Source organism: Corvus moneduloides, chromosome 2 (assembly GCF_009650955.1).
Source record: "Corvus moneduloides isolate bCorMon1 chromosome 2, bCorMon1.pri, whole genome shotgun sequence".
Taxonomy (NCBI): Eukaryota; Metazoa; Chordata; class Aves; order Passeriformes; family Corvidae; genus Corvus; species Corvus moneduloides.
The window spans coordinates 45,279,921-45,298,013 of NC_045477.1; the positions used below are offsets into that span (position 1 = coordinate 45,279,921).

Below are 18,093 nucleotides of genomic sequence, written 5' to 3' on the forward strand. Positions count from 1 at the left end.
ACTGTTCATGAATCAGGGAAGTTTGGACTGATACTCCCTCACTCTAGGAGCGAGGTAACAGCCCAAGGAAAGCACCAAACTTCAAGATGATTCTGCATCTTGATGACAGCACAGTGCCCATGTTAATAATTTCAGGGCTCCTGAGAAGACAATTAAATTGCATTGGAAGTATGTGCTCTCTGAAGTCCCCCACTCTTGGCCACAAGCACAAGCTAACAAAAGATGCTGGATGCAGACTCTAAAACCACCTGTGGATATGCAACACTTCAAGTCTTGGGAATGGCATTTAGAATCCCTTCACATTTGTGGTCCAACATAAACTGACTCTAGTTGCTACCCTGCCTTCCACGCAATTTTAGTAGTTTGATTACACTTCAGTTTGACTTGTGACGGGAAAAATCATGATACAAGTTGTTATAAGAAATATATAAATTAAGAAGTATGCAAAAAATTTGTTTCTGCAACATGCTTAAATAAAATGAACTTCATGTCACCAGAGCACACCATTAATTTGCTGAACATCTCTCTTTCAAGTATATTTTCTCCCTTCAAAAGGCCTACAGGGTTTTGGTTTTCACTTGAGAATCTGCCTTTAGATTGGTTATTTCAGAATTTTTGAGCCAAGTTATCTCAAGGTAGATTGCAACTGTTTAGCAACACATGGCTCGTGAATGTCACTGTGTTTGTGCTTAGTACCTTGCAAAGAATTTGTAATAACAAATTATTCTATAGCTGAAATCAAGAGTGGAAAAGAGAGAAATGAGTTGGGTATAACATTTTAACATGTGGCAGCATACCTTAGATCAGAATGCTCCTTAAAAGAATGCATAGTACAAAATCCTTCTGGATTACAGTTAAATTAATGCAGTATTTAGTTCATATTATCTTCTTGCCATCTATTTTAACTTCTTGTTCTAGTAAGAATCTCCAGCTTATTATATCTTTATGTACAACTGGATAAAAATTATGTGGACAATAAATAAAACAACTGCAGGTCAGGAATTTTCTTTCTAGGTAATCCACAGTAATTCATGATTTCCTTAGGAAATAAATACAGTAAAGTATATTAGGATCACCATGAAGTTTCCCAAGATATCAACATCCTTTATCTAATGAGAACACTGGTCAGGACAACCAAAATGAATTTTTTTTTATTTCTTAAACATCCAGTAGCTCCCCTTCAAGTGACTGAGGTGACAAACACAAATGTAGTTAGACAAGCTGGTACTGGCATGTTTAACTTAAATGGTATAGTAAAGCTTTGTTATCTTTAAGTACTAAAATTGTATCTCACAGGAAAATTAGGCAGATTAGGAATATGAAATTTCAGGAATAATGTAAAAACTCAGTAAGTACATTACAAAAGTAAGTGCACTGTAATTGGCAGATTCATATATATTCCAAGCCTATTTGTTTCAGCATAGCATACAGCAGAGAGTCAGGACTCCACTGTGCTTTCCAGTGAAACAGTGCAAAGGTAGCTGAGGACGTGTACACAGAAAAAATGATAAACTGATCAACCAGACGAGGAACAAGAAAAATCAATCACTTTAGCAAAAGGGCAGAACCTTCAAGCAAAAACACTGGCTGGCCACATCTCCACATCTTTAGGAAACAATTTGGGACCATTCCTTTTTTAACAAAATTAGGTGTTTATTGTACAGCTAGGATCAGTTACTACCACATTTGGCAAAACAAGAAGCACTGCCTTCACAGTTGAGCCAGGCAGCCCAAAGAAAGCTTTTAAGAGCTGAACTTAGCAGCGTGTCATCAGCTACAAAAGGCATTCTTCATGAAATCTTTACAACGTGCCCAAAGTCAACATTTCAGTATTTATTTGTTAGGACTTGGTTCATGGACATTTAAAAGTAGATTGAATGATTTTCTGCAGTAAGGACAGCTGACAAATCCACTGCTACAATGCAGCAGAGCCATCCAAATCAGAGGTTTACAGGAAGGGCAGGTCACAACTGTGGAATGATAATCACTAAAGTTAAATAAAACCTCTAATAACTTTCAAATACATGCATACCTCCACTTGCTACCAAAACCACAGTCCAGCAAACATGCACTTAAAATAGCATGAAGCTGGCATGGAAAGAATGAACCACTTTTGCAGATTTAGTATATTTAATGTTCTTCTGAAACATACTCAAATACTACAAGGAGGAGGGTTTACACAGCTAAACAAATATACAGGAGCTAGCTAAAAGGCCTGAACGACACAGCCTTTTCCTTTGAAGAAAATGAACCAACTTTTTGAAGCTAGTTCAATTTGTATTTAAAACATGTTCCCTGTACAGCTTTACAGTTTAGAACTACCAATTCACACCAGTACTTTCTCAATCCCCTAAAAAAAGTCATGTACAAGGGCAGAAAAGACAAGAAAAATGTAATCTCATATTTAGACACTTTACTAGATACCAATGCATACTGCATTTTCAATTGAATGAAGGACACTAGAGCAGAGAGCTTAAGTGGTTGCTATATGTAAACTCTAGTTTATAGCAGTGAAAAACCAGCAATTTTCCCAAATCTTGAGGTTTAGGACCAGTGTGTCAAGCAAAACCATTTGCAGTTTGGTTGAGGTTTATTTTAAGAATGAGTGCTATAATGTGATACATATACCAAGGGGAAAGAGTATGTCAGACTCTAAAGGTAACTCAGTATTGTATTACAAACTATGAAGTGTGGCGTGTATCAAGTCAAGCAAAAAATGGCAACATTAAAGACAATCTAAAGGCAAATGCTTAGCAAGTACAGATGTCACAAGTGAGGACCTACACACAAGGTAACTCCTGAATTGTCTGAAAACAGTATCTTAAGCCATATAAAACTGGCAATTTAAATAACAGTGTATTTCCAAAATGCCAGCAATGCTGCAATTTTCTTGTTAACTGTTTGCTCAAAATTCCATCCACTGAGACTATCACTGCTACATTAACAAGTAACACACACATGACCTCTCTGTTGCTTGCATCCCATGCTGAGCTATGTATACACCATTTGGATGTTATTAGGACACCAGGTTATTTCAAATCAGCTTTTAACCAATTTAGTGTAACTATTCATGCAGAAAAAATTTAGTAATTTCTACCTCTGAAAATGTGAGTGAACTGATAAAAAAGAACACTCCTATTTTACAAGCATTTTGCACAGGAAAAAGAGTAACAGTAACCAACCAATATCCCTACATATTGCCATTGCAGGAATAGAACCAATAGGTCTTTTCCATCAACTTCCAAGACTGACAAAAGCAGAATCAGAATAAGCTTCCTAATAGCTTTACTATTAGTTTTATCTTAAAACTCCATCAGCAAATGTACCATGAGTTGTGCTGTAAATGGGCATTTTCCAAATTCATCATTCTGAGGAATACTCATGTGCAACCCTTCTAATTGTGTATTACTCCACTATAAGCGAACACTTACTTTCACTGGAAAACATGTATTTGCTTCCTAATTAAACAGTTACTCATTGATAACAGACGTGGTTCTACTCAAACCAACCACTGGGGAAAAAGTACTCTTATTAATAATGATGTGCAAACACAGTGGAAAGCTTTTGACCAGCTTGCAGAAATGTCTCCTTCCTTGCAATGGGAAGATACTTTAACCATCAGCAGAACACAAAGAGATCACAACCAATTTTCTCCTCTATAAATACGGTTTAGGTAAATTCACTCATACTGTTGTGAATAAAGCATACATACAGATTCCTTTCCAAAGTTTTTTTTTCCCCCCCAAGGTAAATTTTCTAATAATTTGTCTAACAGATAACCTCTGTTGTAAAGCCTACTGTGACTAAGTTTGCTATGGTGGATTGAGAAGCAAGGACATAGTATCTTTGAGAATACTTTGCATAAAATTTTACGCTCTTTGAAAGTCAAAACAAAAGCAGTTGTGTTTTAAGTTTTTCATAGTATGTACTGCACCATGCAGTTTAGCTAAACAATTACTATTAAGAATGGAACTTTCTTGACACATAGTAGAATCTATGAAAAAATGAAAATTATGCCACTTATAATTAAGCACAGAATTATTCTTACTCAGTAATAACATTCCCAAAATCCTTTCCAGTGATTTTTGTTTTATTGTAATCAGATAACTGCATGTTTTACAGCATAGTCACACATTGTATTTTGCTAGAGTCACAAACACATTGCCTTATATAATGATCCGCATCATTTCTGCTCTATACTACAAAGCCTATGACTGAATACAAAAAGAGTTTTACAAAAGAAACTGTTTTAAAGACTACAATAACAATAGAACCGTTTCCAGATAACAGTTAAAATTATAAAGGCATATCACTGTATAATTTTACTGGAATTTCTAAAACAGTAAGGAATTAATTGAGATTTAGTATCTGCGACGCTTGTTAGGTCCTTCAAAGTTGCCCCCTGGGTTTCCTCTACCAAAGCCACCAGGTCCACCACTCACGGCACCTACACCACTCATTGGTGGCTGAGGAGTTTCAGAGCCCGTTCTACTAACCAGAGGTGAACCCATCTGGGATGGGCCTCCTTGAGGGAATCTCTCATTATGCTAACACAAGTCCATTTGGAACATGCCAAATATGAGTTACAACAAAAACCACAAGTGATGTTGTCATGGAGTTCAGCAGATAGTCCAGCAGAATCAGGATCACACATAGAAGGAAGAAAGGAGCAATTCAATTAGTTATTATGGAAAAAGAGCTGGAAATTAAAGAGTGCTAATGTTATGCTCCAACTTTGTAAGTAAATTGAAACTTCAAAACAATACTTAAGACCAACTCTGGTGCTGAATGTAACTTCATCCTTACAAGCACATCTCAAGCAATGTATATTCTCTATGTAACAGAGGAGACAGCAAACAGTTTTATATCTAAGCCCTACTGTGCCTCACATACCAACTACAAAGCTTCTCCCTTAAATAAATTAGACAGAGAAACATTATCAAACTAGGCGGGGAGGAAATCAGCTTTTGTATTTCTAGACACTGAATATTTATTCTTTTAATAGCCTTAAGACTACTATACCCACATATCTATGGATATTTCAAGTCCATTCCACCTGGAGTTAGCCTTTTGTATGGCACTTCAGAAATCTTTAGTTAAGGCTTTTAAAATTCTGTCCAAACAAAAGTACATAGTGACAAAATGCGTAACTGGACTACACCTAGTTTATAAAAAACTTGTTATGTAACTAAGGCTCATTCTGAAATATCAGTGTGAGGTAAAAATCCATTTAATATTCCATATTTACTTTCCTTAGCTCTATGCTTAATATTAGTAAAGGTATATATCCTTACACAGGATATTTATTTGCTTACACAGATTTATTTACTTAGAAATTAAGACCCGAAACAGAAAACATGCATCTGAGCACTTACAGTTCAGTATTTATGCAAGTGTTTAAAAATAGAACCCCACATGGTGAAATTTAAACTCAACATAAACCATTAAAAGCATAGATCCATGGTATAATCAGATGTGGAAACAACTCCTCATTCACCAGTTAAGGGCAGTTACGCTTTCAGAAGAAATTCCTTCTGTACGGAGATCTACACCAACTCCCCAGGTATTCAAAGTTCAACAAGAACATTCAAGACCAGCACTTTATTTATATGCTTGAACCAGAAAATAATTCTTCTGAAAGCCTAACTCCAGTAACAGCAGTACAGCTCAGCAGTTCTGGAGTCTGCTAATTCATATATATATGTATATGTAACTAAAACCCCAGCATTCTATCTATATAGATAAAAATACATGCAACCTAGATCATGGTTGTATGTATGTGCATTGTTTCAAGTTTAACATTATATAAGAGAAAGGTTACTTCAAGAGCCGCATAAAGATCTCCTACTGAGCCAAAGTACCTTTAAATCTGTAGCACTGGGTAAAAACTGTTATGAAATTATCTTAATGCATGCCAGCTGGTTAGCCATGGATATGAATTTCAACAAGTAACTTATCACATATTCCTGATCCCTTTACCATATGATTTTTGGACAAAAAGTCAAGTCCTCTTTCCAATAAGGACCTCTCTTTCTAGCTAACAAGAAAACTGCTGTAATTAACTGACTACACTAATGTAAGTGGGGGAAGCTACTTTTAAAACGTTATGTGCAAAGACAATCCATGTTTCAAAAGACTGCAGTGAAACAAAAGGAAGATTGCTACAACTTTCCCTTCAAGTCTTCAGACAAACATCCAATTAAAAACATTAAATTTGTATTTCTGATCTATAAAGCATATTCTTCATTTCCCTCGGTGGAAAATAACTGTTACAGTGTTTTAGTAGATAGCCCTCAAAGGCTCTTTAAAGTGTCTAACAACAGCAACAATACAATAAGGCTATGCCTTTCTGTAGGGGCCTGACCTCCAAGTTAAAAACCTTCAAAGTCCAAAATGAAGAAAAAAGCTAAAATCTAATTCGTCCTTCAGAAGCATGCATAAAAAAATGGAATGAAAAAGGATTTTTTTTTAAAACATGCATTTTGAAGTGTCAGTATATTTCCTACATTTCCATACCTGGAATGACTTTTTGTAGAAAAACAACAGTTTAAGCTAGATACCGTGATTTATGATACCATGTTCTTTTCCATACAGCTCTTTTTCAGTGTATATAATCACAAGAGAATGTTTTCAGGTGACCAGTGGTCTCCAGCAAAAGCATTTCCAAATCCAGTATTTTGTGGATAGCATCCTCCCCACTTTGTGAGAAATGACACAACTGATAAAATGAGCTGGCTCCTATGATGTGAAGTAAGATCCTCTCCTTTTTAACTGGTAAAGACCAGACCTACAATATATTTTGTGCAAAATCGAAATCTCATTTTCCTCTGTGGAACAAAGGATTTTGTTCTAACTTCATTATACAGATTTCTCAATCTCAGACAGATACTGATGAGAAGCTACATATAAAAAAACCACAGCTACAAAATGCTTCTGTGTTCCAATAAAACTGTAACAGAGTAACTGTTAATACTACATTCTCCTTTAGGTCACACCACCACTAATCCAAGTATCTAGTAACAGAACAGTACTGAAAAAATATGTAAAAGTCAGATTTTAAATTATATAGTTGTTTCTCTACATAAGACATTACAGCTAGGAAAAATGACTGCCTATGAGAACAAAGCAAGAATGGCTAGTGCTTTAACTGCATCCCAATCGCCTATCTGCCCTTGATTAAAAATTCCAGATGTATAGAAGACATTCCCTATTACCCGTGGCAATTGCGCAATATTCTTTTTCCTGTATTGATATGACAGTTATCAATAGCTGTTGGCTACTGATTTTCTAAGTGGCATAATTACTGTCAATCTCATGCGTTTAACAGTGTTAGAAAAGAAATATAAAGAACACTAAAGTTGCTTTAAAAAATTAAATACTTTACACAAAGATATCTTCACACTTTGTACCTTCCAACATTTAACTGTTCATCAAAAACCCCAACAAGCTAATTCATGGAATTTAGTTTTACTAAGGAAAAGAAGAGCAAAAGTCTAAATTTACAGACTACCTTTCCTAAGGGAAGTAGGGTTTTCACAGTAATAGCAAAAAAAATATTTCCCGTATGGGTTGCAAATTATTTTCATGACAAAGTTTTATCAAATACTTTAAACAGATCATAACATATTCTTACTCAGCGTGAAAATACCTTTGGTAACAAAAATGGGCCATGAGACATGACAGCTATTCAAAGTAATTAAATATGTGATACGTTACCACTGTTCCATTATCTGGCATCATTGGTGTTCCCATATTTGCAGCTCCTTCTGGTCCCATGGAAGGACCAGGACCCATTGCAGGGCCAGGTAAAGTTCCTCTGTTGTTCATATTCATACCCATCATTGGAGGAGGGCCTTGGTTACCAGCAGGTGCTGGGCTAAACGCATCTATGCAAAACAATCTATACTTAGAGCTGTCCTATCTTAATTTTACAAGAACAAACAAACAATTTACAATACTTAAAAAGCCAAATGTACAAGATTCAAATACTGGAAAAAAATATACATATTCTTTGAGACTGTACATTTATCTCAATCATCTGCTTTTAAACAGATTTTAAATAATCTCTATTATTCTGCATAATTTGCCTCATGTGAAAATCCCAACCTTTACAGCTAAATATAGCTGTACAGTTCCGGTGCAGGAACCAAAGTGTTCATATTGCATCTATATGCAGTATGCACACCACAAATTAGCAAAAATCTCAAGTGATTTTACATACATTAGCAGCTATAAGACAACTTGGCTATATCAGGATCTTAACAGATGAAATGTACATTTGCAAGAAGTCTTCTACCAGTAGTATGTTAATTGATATAGTGTACAGTATATTAGCCTAAGCAATACCAGGGATGGTACTCAACTTCACAACCAACTATTAGTAATATAGCATAAATAAAATCTTGCATTTAGCTGTAATTACTTATGGTATAGGTACCAGAAAACTAAGTAGTTTTGTTAGAAATTGAAATAACAGAACGATCTTCTCCAAAATTCTGAATCCAAGAGGCCGAAGAAAATCTTGAAAACATATTCTGAGGAGATCATTAGCTGTAATATTACACTAAGAAGCATCACTCTGCCAGTCCTCACTAACATCATAACACATAGGTAAAAATGCCTTCACAGCATTTTCACGTGTTGCTATAAGAAAGAAAAAGGTCTGATTATCTACCTCACATCTTACTATTATGAAATATCAACTTCAAGGCTGGTGGTGATGCATTCCCCCCGCCCCCCATAATAATCCATCCTTTTCAGCCCAAAGTATGCATTCAAAATTTGATAATGGAAGAAAGCATACCTTTTGAATTTAGTGTACACTTTAAGTACACACTTTAATAATATAAAGAAATCTGACATGTTGTTAAACTAATAAGCCTGTTGTTTATATTTTAAAAATAAACCCTCTCACTTCTCAGCACAACTGCACTTTTTTAGTAACGAATATATAAATACACATCATTGAAAGGAGGCTACTTGGCACAGATACAGCACTGCGACTATCTGCAGGTATGCAAAATTACATCTGTATTACTTGCCTTGAGTACACCATGTCACAGCAGCCAGTGAAATCACGGCATCAAGATATTGCTGCTAAAATTGAAGACCTGGGTTTGATCATATACATTATGCCAACCACAAACTCCTTAGCAAAAACAATGCATGCTACACAGTAGCACATGAGAAGTGCTGAGCAAGTTTATTACAAGTGACAGAAATCCTCTAATTTTGAAAAGCAGAAGTCTTTGAGCTTAGTAATGAATAACTCCCAAACCTCTCCCCATAACACTAAGTCAAAGCAAAGGTACACTCAGGTTGGATGCTTCTCACCTACCCATACACATGATCAGTTCATGTAGCAGGTGGAAGACCGTGCTACAATTCAAGAAAATTACAGCAGCATATGCTCTAAAATGGTTTTTTACTGTCACCCATTCAGTTAGTATAGAAGGAAAAGAAGTGTAAACTGCCAGTGTAAGGAGAAACCTTTATTCTCAGAGGCTAGAGGCACTCTGCAGGACTATCATGACGGTAGCAGCACTTAGTGCAGGCAGTAGCACCATTAACTAAGTGCTAAATTACTTGCTATTGGCTTGTTTATCAGCCTAATTAACCTGAGCCAGCTGGCCACTCACAGGTACTGTCACTTATCTGTCAGCTGCAACAAAGTTCTCATGCTCCATATCATACAAATGCACCCAGGTGGCATATAGCAACCTATACTGTCAAACCTCTAGAATACTGATCCTGTTTCAGGCAGAAGCAGATCTGAAAGGAGGAAAACTGTGGAGTATAATGCAAAGAGAGAGTGGGGCCCTGCATACTTGCAGCGAGAGGCCACTACAATTAGCTGTATATTATATATTAGCTGTAAGTCAGAGGTCCTCCAAAATCCTCCTATCTCCAAAGCAGACCCTAAGAGCTAACCACTTGATTGTCCTTTCTTTTTGGTGGGACACTGATGTGAGGAGTTAATTTACAGGACCATGTCCAGCAACAGATGGAAATTAGTGACTAACAGTCATTAGTGTTCGTGCCACAATGCAGACACTTAAAAAAAAAGCTTTTTCCTGCAAACTGAAGGGCTGAAAAAGTCCACTCAATGTCTGAAATGCACCAACATGCCAGTCATTAATCCTCATCAATGCAGAGACAGTTCCCCAAAAAAGCCTTTTCTATATTAAAGTTTATACTCTGTACTTAGCACTACGGATCCAGTTAAGTGCTCTGATGAGGCATACATATTCTCTCAGAACTTGTTTGTCACAGAAAGCTGTAAAAACGAGCAGTTCTGCACAAGTCAGCCCGAAACTTATTAAATCTGCCACAGAGGTACTCTGCTTTCTAAGGAAATTATCATGAGCTCCCTCAGTCCCACATTATAAAAAGTCACAAATGGCACAGGTAAGGTCAGTTAAAAATAAAGTTATAGTTCCAACAGAAATGTTGACAAAGGATGCTACTGTCAACAACAAAAGACATACTATTTAAAGGTCTACTGCAAGTTTTGGGAGCAACTATTTTGGTTGTACCAATGGAGTTAATATGCTGGAGAAATGAACTTAAAATCCAGGCTCTACAGAAATAAATGCTACACTTATTTGCTATGGATACTTTAAAATAGCAGTTCAGTGTTACTATAACATTTTTGGAATTATACAATTTATTTCTAAAAGTATTAAGTTTAAAACCAAGTCTTAACATAAAACTTAGAAAGCAAGACCAATAACATCATTGTTAAGAACTGCAGTAAATACACATTTAAAATCTGCATGTAAAAAGTGTATCTTGTGGATCTGGACAACTGGCACAGTATCAATATTTATGAAGTCTTCTAATTAAATGAAATTTTCAAGTATGCTGCAATAATATGCAAAAGTACAACTATAAAATAAAAAAATTAAGCTTTAATTTATGATTCAGTTTAATATTTGTAAATAACTGCACAATGTCTTTCTTCAGATTTTTTTTTTAATAATTTTCATCATCCCTGAATGCACAAGCCTGTTTTTATTTTTCAGCCATAAATAAGTCTCAATAAATGCAAGGACATTGTGAATAATCCGTTTTAAAATCTGAAAAGCAGATTCATTACTCTATAAATTCACAATACTCAAAAGGTCAAGTGAAATGTTTACTAAGTTTTACATGTACTCTCAAGTTTAAAATATAGGGGAAAATAGTTTTATTACTTTTCTTTTAATTATATCTTTATTTTAAATTACCATTAGGAAGCTTCCAATAGATTAACAATTCACACAGTTTAGTTAGATTTGGTGATTTTGAAAAAATATCTTCACTCTTGTTTAAAAGCAGATATTCTGGGTAAGTAAGATTCCAAATTGTTTCAGTCTGCATATATGGAGCAAGCGCTAGTTATTATACTCTTCTAGACTACACAGTAATAGTTTTTAGCAGTGACAGTATTTTAAGTTGCAAGAGCTAACTGAGAATACTTGCAAATAGAGACTTGGAGCAAACTGGTAGAACATTAAGCACGTTATCCATTTATCTCATGAAGTATGTCAAGAAGAACTTGCCAATTTTAACCTCTACATCATTTCACTGCATGCAATGACAGTCACAATTTCTCTGAATAGGTAGTCACTCCAAAATAATGCCAAATATTTTTTTAACATAAAATTCCTCTTTTGTATCAGATAACTCCCAGAGCATCACCTTTCCCTGATTTTTGTTCAACTTGCACATCATTTTTTGCCATGTATAGTCAAAGCAATTAAGATACACCGGGGGTAGGAGGGAAAAGCTGTTTGAAAGCAAGATATATGTTGGGGTTTTTTTATTTCCTAATATTGCTTACTCCTTAATTACTTAATTAAGAGTGTTTGAGTAACATGTACAGTCCCAAAGAAAAAAAAATTTACATTACAGAAGCCTTTTTCCTTCAGATCCCTACCTCCCATGTTTATTGCTCCACGAGGACCCATATCACCCATTCTCATTTCCTGTTCTCTCTGAAAGTAAACATAGTTTTCATGGTCAACCTATCATTCTTAGAACTTAAAACATTCCCATTCACTCCATGAAAATAAAAATGTTAAAGTTTCAAAAGTTTCCATTGATTAAAAATAGTACAAGGAATGAAGTTAATTATACTCCTGGTTTCTATAATACCAAATGGATTAATAAGTTCAATATAACAATGCTGTACATTTTTGCATATTAAAGATTAAATATCCCAAGTTTCATTTATCAGATGCAGCAGTCTAAAGCTCCCAGTTACGTGAACAACTGCAAATGAATCCATCTTCACACAGTGTTTTTAATTAATAAATATGTTTCTATTTTACCTGTAAATAAACAGGTCTTACTACAGTACTTGCTTAAAGGCTGTGGTTCAATAATACTCTGATTTCATGACACAAAAACACTTGTGTTGATTGAAAACCAAGCCCGGATGTATTATGTTGGGGTACATAAATTCAACCTACCAATTCATTATTTTTCCAAGAGTTGTGACTTAACTTGGTGGTGGCATATTTATAATGAATTATACTTTGCTATTGATGTTAGCTCAGATACTAACCATCCTTTTAAAGCAGCATAAAACTGTAGTATCACCAGAAACTGTAACATGCATTTACACTAAACAGACAAATAACACATCAAATTGATCTAGATTCAATTGATGCTCAGTCACCCAACAGCAAAAGATTTCTGACATTACTAAACATAAACCAAGGCGTGCTGTTAAACAATACTCAAAGAATAGTACCCAGAGTATCACCCAAATAATCACTTATGGGAAAACAAAATGCTCTATCAGAGACAATTCCAAGGGATTTTAGGATTACTGTTTACATCAAAAAGATTAAATAGAAAAAGAATCACAGTTCAAAACAAAAACTAAGGAAATTTATTTTAAAAAATTCTCCTTAATTTTTTACAGGAATGTGAACAAGTATTCTACTCTTGAGTAAACACACATATGCTGAGAATAAGAAAACACAAAAAAATTTACCTCATTCTGAAAAACCATTCCACTTAAGATTTAAGAGCCTACGTTCGGATGCACTTTGAAAACAAATCCACATACTAGGCAACTAAATCAGTCTATAAGCGACTTTTACATGGAAATATTAATAAATCAAAATACATTCATAGTATTTGTACAGGTTCACAAAAGTCTGGTTTGGTCAATCATATTTGGGATACCAAAAATGAGTCTTCTATCTTCAGCCACTTGAAGCAGCAGACACCACTATATGACAGAACAGAACCAATAGGTTTACAAAAATATCCTGCTATAGGAAACTGCCACAAGATATATGATAAAGAGCTCTCAGGTCAACAGTTTTGTTTGTAGTAACTCAAATTAACCTAGAAAAAGTACTTAACATCAGAAGAGCACACACTATTTTCAAAAGAATATGGCTTAATGTGGAGAGGAAAAACAAGGCCTCGTAACTAAAAGACACAGGCAGGTTTTAAGGTCTAGCTAAAAAAGGCCATTGATGGAACACTAAGGAGGATCTCTTCCTCTCAACCTAGAACCCATGCTAAAAATTTATTAGAGAACATGCAGCTACTTTGACAGACCTTTCACAGTAACAGTAATTGGCATTTTAAGTAAAATCAGCAGCCCTGCTGGGATCAATCATACCCATAAACTGCCATGAGTTAGTCAAAAATCAGCATACGACTTTACTGATTATTAGTCTGCTTGGACACCTCAGTCTTGACATAAGAAAGTAGAAAGGAAAGTGGTGTATCATCCCTACTGTCAATCCCTAGACCAAAAGGAACACCATGGCTACCAGTTTACACTAGACAGTGTGAGCACACATGCACACCTGTATCCTTGTGTGAAAACCAGACACGTTGTGAACAGTTGTGAGAAACTCAGCTACAAAGCTAAGTACCAGACTCTACAGTAGGCACATAATTTACTTGATTCATCTCAGGTTCAACTGCAAGTTGATTGGTATTTGGGGTTTTTTTAATGTGACAAGTGCCATTAGGCAAGGCCAAGTACAATACTGGCTAGATAAGGATGTTAAGTATGGAGCTGTAAAGCTGCACTAGTTACTAGAACTTCTTTTCTTTGTAAAGGACAGAAGTATATGCAAGCTCTGATGTACACTTTTTTTAAAAAACACACTAGTCTTCCTCCTACCAATCTTTAAATGCTACCTTGAAATGCTACCACTCTTCAGTTCACTGAAGTACAGAAAAAGACGGGTAGAACCTCCCTTTTTTGGGTAGAACCTCCCTTTTTTTGGTCTAGTTTAACATTTGTAAGAAAAACCATGAAGTCATTATTTGCCATTTTTTTTAGCTTTAACTTCAGTGTTGAATTAATACAGTATAAAAAACATTTCAGCTGTAGAATCAAGATCCCTAAATGTGCCTTAAGGTCTCTGCTGCCTACTACTTTATCAACACACCTGCAAGATTAAGATGCTGCTGCTACTTCTAACTATTCTTACTGTTGCATGTTCAAAATATATCATGTTCCCTTGATTTTTCAGCACAGGAAAATTCTCCTGTACTCCTAACACAGAATTAGCAAATTTACACTTCCTGTCAGAGAAATGTCATTAGAATCAGATATTCAAACATCTATCTGTAGGAGACCTGGGTGGTAATAAAAATTCAGTCCTGTCACACACAAATCGTGTCCTAGACAGCTCTTTACTATGTGAGCATAACCATGTTACTACAGGTAAGGTAGGTCAACTAGTCCATGGGTTTTGCCCAAAATATAACAGAAAGGAATACACAGGCAGTTTGACAGAAGAGCTGAACCAGTGCTGGTTGGTAATTCCAGCCCGCCTGAGAGGTTCCTTTTCGGATACTCAAGCCTTTTGCAGATGATAGTGTTACCTTCTCAGAGCTGCTTCTCCTCACTATATGACTTCCCATTCTTCTGTTCAGTAGCAACCTGCTTCAGCCCCTTCCCCAAAGCCACCCATAACTACCCATAACAGGGAGTTAAAACTGAGCAGCACGAGAACAGGGCTAAACTCTTAAGAGAGAAATACGTGGAGTGATTAAGAACCTCTGAAGTCACCCGTACCTAGGAAAACAATCTTAACAGGAAGAGAACAAGAAAAACAAATGATATGCTATTATAGGGGGAAAAGAAAGCCATAAGACAAAGAATGTGTAGGAAAGAGTAAGTTAAACTTTCTGAAGACCAGAAAAAAACATTATCAAAAAAACAAAGTCAGCAAACAAAAAACATCTCTCAACTCAAAACCAAAAAACACAACTCAAACCTTTCCAAATTATTTGTTGCCAGGATTCTTGTAAAATACTTCAGAATTTACTAATGCAGACAACCTTCAAAAAGGTCCAATTCATCTGAGTAATCTTTTAGAAAAACTGCTACAATGGCAACTATAGGATTATACTTGCTAATTACTTTAGAGAGAAGCATTAAAAATTGTATTTCTCACAATTCCAACTAATTTTAATGTCAAATGTAAAAAGTAGATCTACACCAAAATATTGAATACACTCCGTTTTCAAAATATGTATTTTGCATTTAATATAGTATGGATTCTCCCCTTTTTACCAAGTATTTGAAACCAGATTTCCAAAGTATTTGAGGCGTTATCATGTGATATGTTCTTACAACTCAATCACCACTGACAGAGAAGTCTAAATATACAGAGAACGGCCAAGATGATTCTTCTGAGTTTGTTAAATATATTACACTATTTTTTAATTTGTTCTACAAAACCATGAAACTAAATGTTTTGAAAAACACCTAAGAATTGATACAGGACAATGTATCAGATGAAAATTCCTTCTCACACTGCAAGTAAAAATACAAATAGTCATAAACCTGATTTTTTTTAACTGACAAACCAGTGCTACTATTTTCCTTAAAAATAGGCCTTGCAATTGCAGCAGCCCAGAGAAAATTAATCTTGTCTCCAAGTGATGCAATATTCATGGTAACAAAGCTGTCAAAAATTATGGTATGAACTAAACATGGCATGGAAAATTTTAGAACAGCAAAAAGCACGCTATCAACAGAAATGTTAAGACGACAGTTTTCAAGGGTTTGTGGCCAGAAGACGCACTTTCCAATTAACATGCAACTATTTACTCACATTTCATAATATAGTAAACTCAATAATGCTAAGACACGGGATCCAAAAAATGCCTTAGCAAGAAAAGAACACTTGCCTCATAAACTTGAAAATTAAAATCAATAGTTTAATTAGCACTTTATCTAGGTTGTGTGTGTAGTGCAAAATGCAATCAAGAGTGCTGTTGATTCTCACTTGTCATTAACACAAAAAATGAATTTTATTCTGTAATGGACTGTATCTTTGTCAAAACAGGTATGATATTTCTGTACCTCTTACCAGAATTCATTACTCCCTTCTAGTGTGGTTTATTTCATTAAGTTCCTTCTAGAAAAGAAAAATTATTTCCAAAAACCTCTTGAGGTGGCATAAGGCCCTTAAACCTTACATAAATTGTAACTCACTGAAAGACATCTATATTTTAATGACATAAATCATACAAGTTATTAAAGCTGATAGTTAGCAATCAAAACTAGAATTTGGGGGATACTTTTGATTCTGCATTATTTGTCTTTTCCTCAGAATAATCTACTATTTCACTCCAATAACAAGTTCACTGGAAGTCAAGCTGCCGGCAAGAAGTTAAAGTAATAAAAGGCTTCTCTTCCATCCACCCCTTCTAGTCAGCCTTCCCTCTTTGATTTGTTCCTCAATTAAGATCTCTATGCAAGATCCTGAAGTTGCATTATCCCCACACAGTTCATATAATAGCAGTAAGTAATTTTAAATGAAAAAAAAAAAAAGACCTTTCAAAATACACAATTTGTATGCGTTCCTGAGCACTGAAGTCTATATTCAGAGCTGATCCCTACTCTGAGCTGGGCATCATACTACATGATTCCAGAAATGTCTTCCAGCCTAAACTTCTCAAAACTATGAACTGAGTGATAGCACTCACCCTAGAGTCTAGAAAAATATACGCTCTCTTACTTCACAGCTACACAAATACTTTAAACTAGATAACAACGAAAGTAAATGTAGCTATAAAGCATACAGCATGCAGTAAACTATAGAGTCCTTTTTTTAAATAGGAAGCCAAATGAAAACACACTAAGACAGCTAGAGGAGGTAAAGGCAATTTACTGCTTTCTGATTCAAGTCAGGAATAAAGCTGATGGAGATGACTCATTAAGTTACAACACTAAAAAACCCTAAAAAGTAAAAAAAGTAAAAAAGTATCACATCGGCAAAATCAGGAATACACATTGCATGAAATACAATCAGATACACATATTCCAGTAAATGCTACAAATTGGGAAAACACTCCTAATGGTAGTAAAAACTATAATTACAGAAAAAAAAATTATTACTAATCCAGTGCATTTTGTAAGTATTTCCCTTATTTCATTAAGGTTGCAAAGGAAGTATGAATTTTACTAGAATAGGGGAATTTCTTTTAAAACTATCAGCAAAAGTATAGCAATGTATTTGTGGAAAACCTCTCTGCACTACATCTTTGCGCTCTTCTTTTAGTTCTGAAAACAAACAGTTTTCAACTTCTGTAGGGTCTGATTTTCCTTCTGCATCAGTTGCTGAGGATAGTCCTCAGCAGCTAAACCCCACAGAGAAAAAACATCCAACATTAAACAAATGTAATTAAAACTACTCCAAAGTATTTACTATTGTAAGTTGAAGTTATTCTTTAAAAATACAAAAGAACCTTGTATTACCTTGAACAATGTCTTAAAATCACAGGTATACTGTAATAAAATCTAATACTAAATTTATATTCATGTGCAAGACAGCTACCACAACATAATAAAAACATCTGTCTTAATACACCCTGTAACATATCCCCGTATATTTTACACAGATTAATAAAACATTGGGTAGGAGAGTACTCCATTATCCAACTTCATTAACTAAGTACTGAAAAGCCTTTCAGTGCATCACCTAACCCTAACACTGTAAAAGACAGAAATGGATTGCACTTTTGTCTGTGACAGAAAGAGCACACATACTCTGTTTTCACAGATTTAGGAGAAATGGTTTTCAGAAAGTTACACAGTTACATATTGTCTCACAT

General features: G+C 35.1%; 1 protein-coding gene across 7 annotated transcripts in view; it reads right to left on the bottom strand.

Moving 5' to 3' along the window:
- The window catches only part of PSPC1 (paraspeckle component 1), a 60,491-nt gene that overhangs the window by 19,751 nt on the left and 22,647 nt on the right, over positions 1-18,093 (bottom strand). For 5 of the 7 annotated variants that reach the window (XR_004238207.1, XR_004238205.1, XR_004238206.1 and 2 more), the window contains exons 7-8: positions 11,921-11,978; positions 7,717-7,886 (exon numbers count right to left, since the gene is read on the bottom strand). The exons of 1 other annotated variant lie outside the window; for it this stretch is intronic. Coding sequence is in view for 3 of the 6 variants with exons in the window: in XM_032099356.1 (XP_031955247.1) it covers positions 7,717-7,886; positions 11,921-11,978 (228 nt within the window). In the remaining 3 variants the exon portion in view is untranslated. Of the gene's footprint in view, positions 1-373; positions 4,548-7,716; positions 7,887-11,920; positions 11,979-18,093 lie in introns of those variants that run through there. One more of the 7 variants, XM_032099354.1, reaches the window with a different exon arrangement.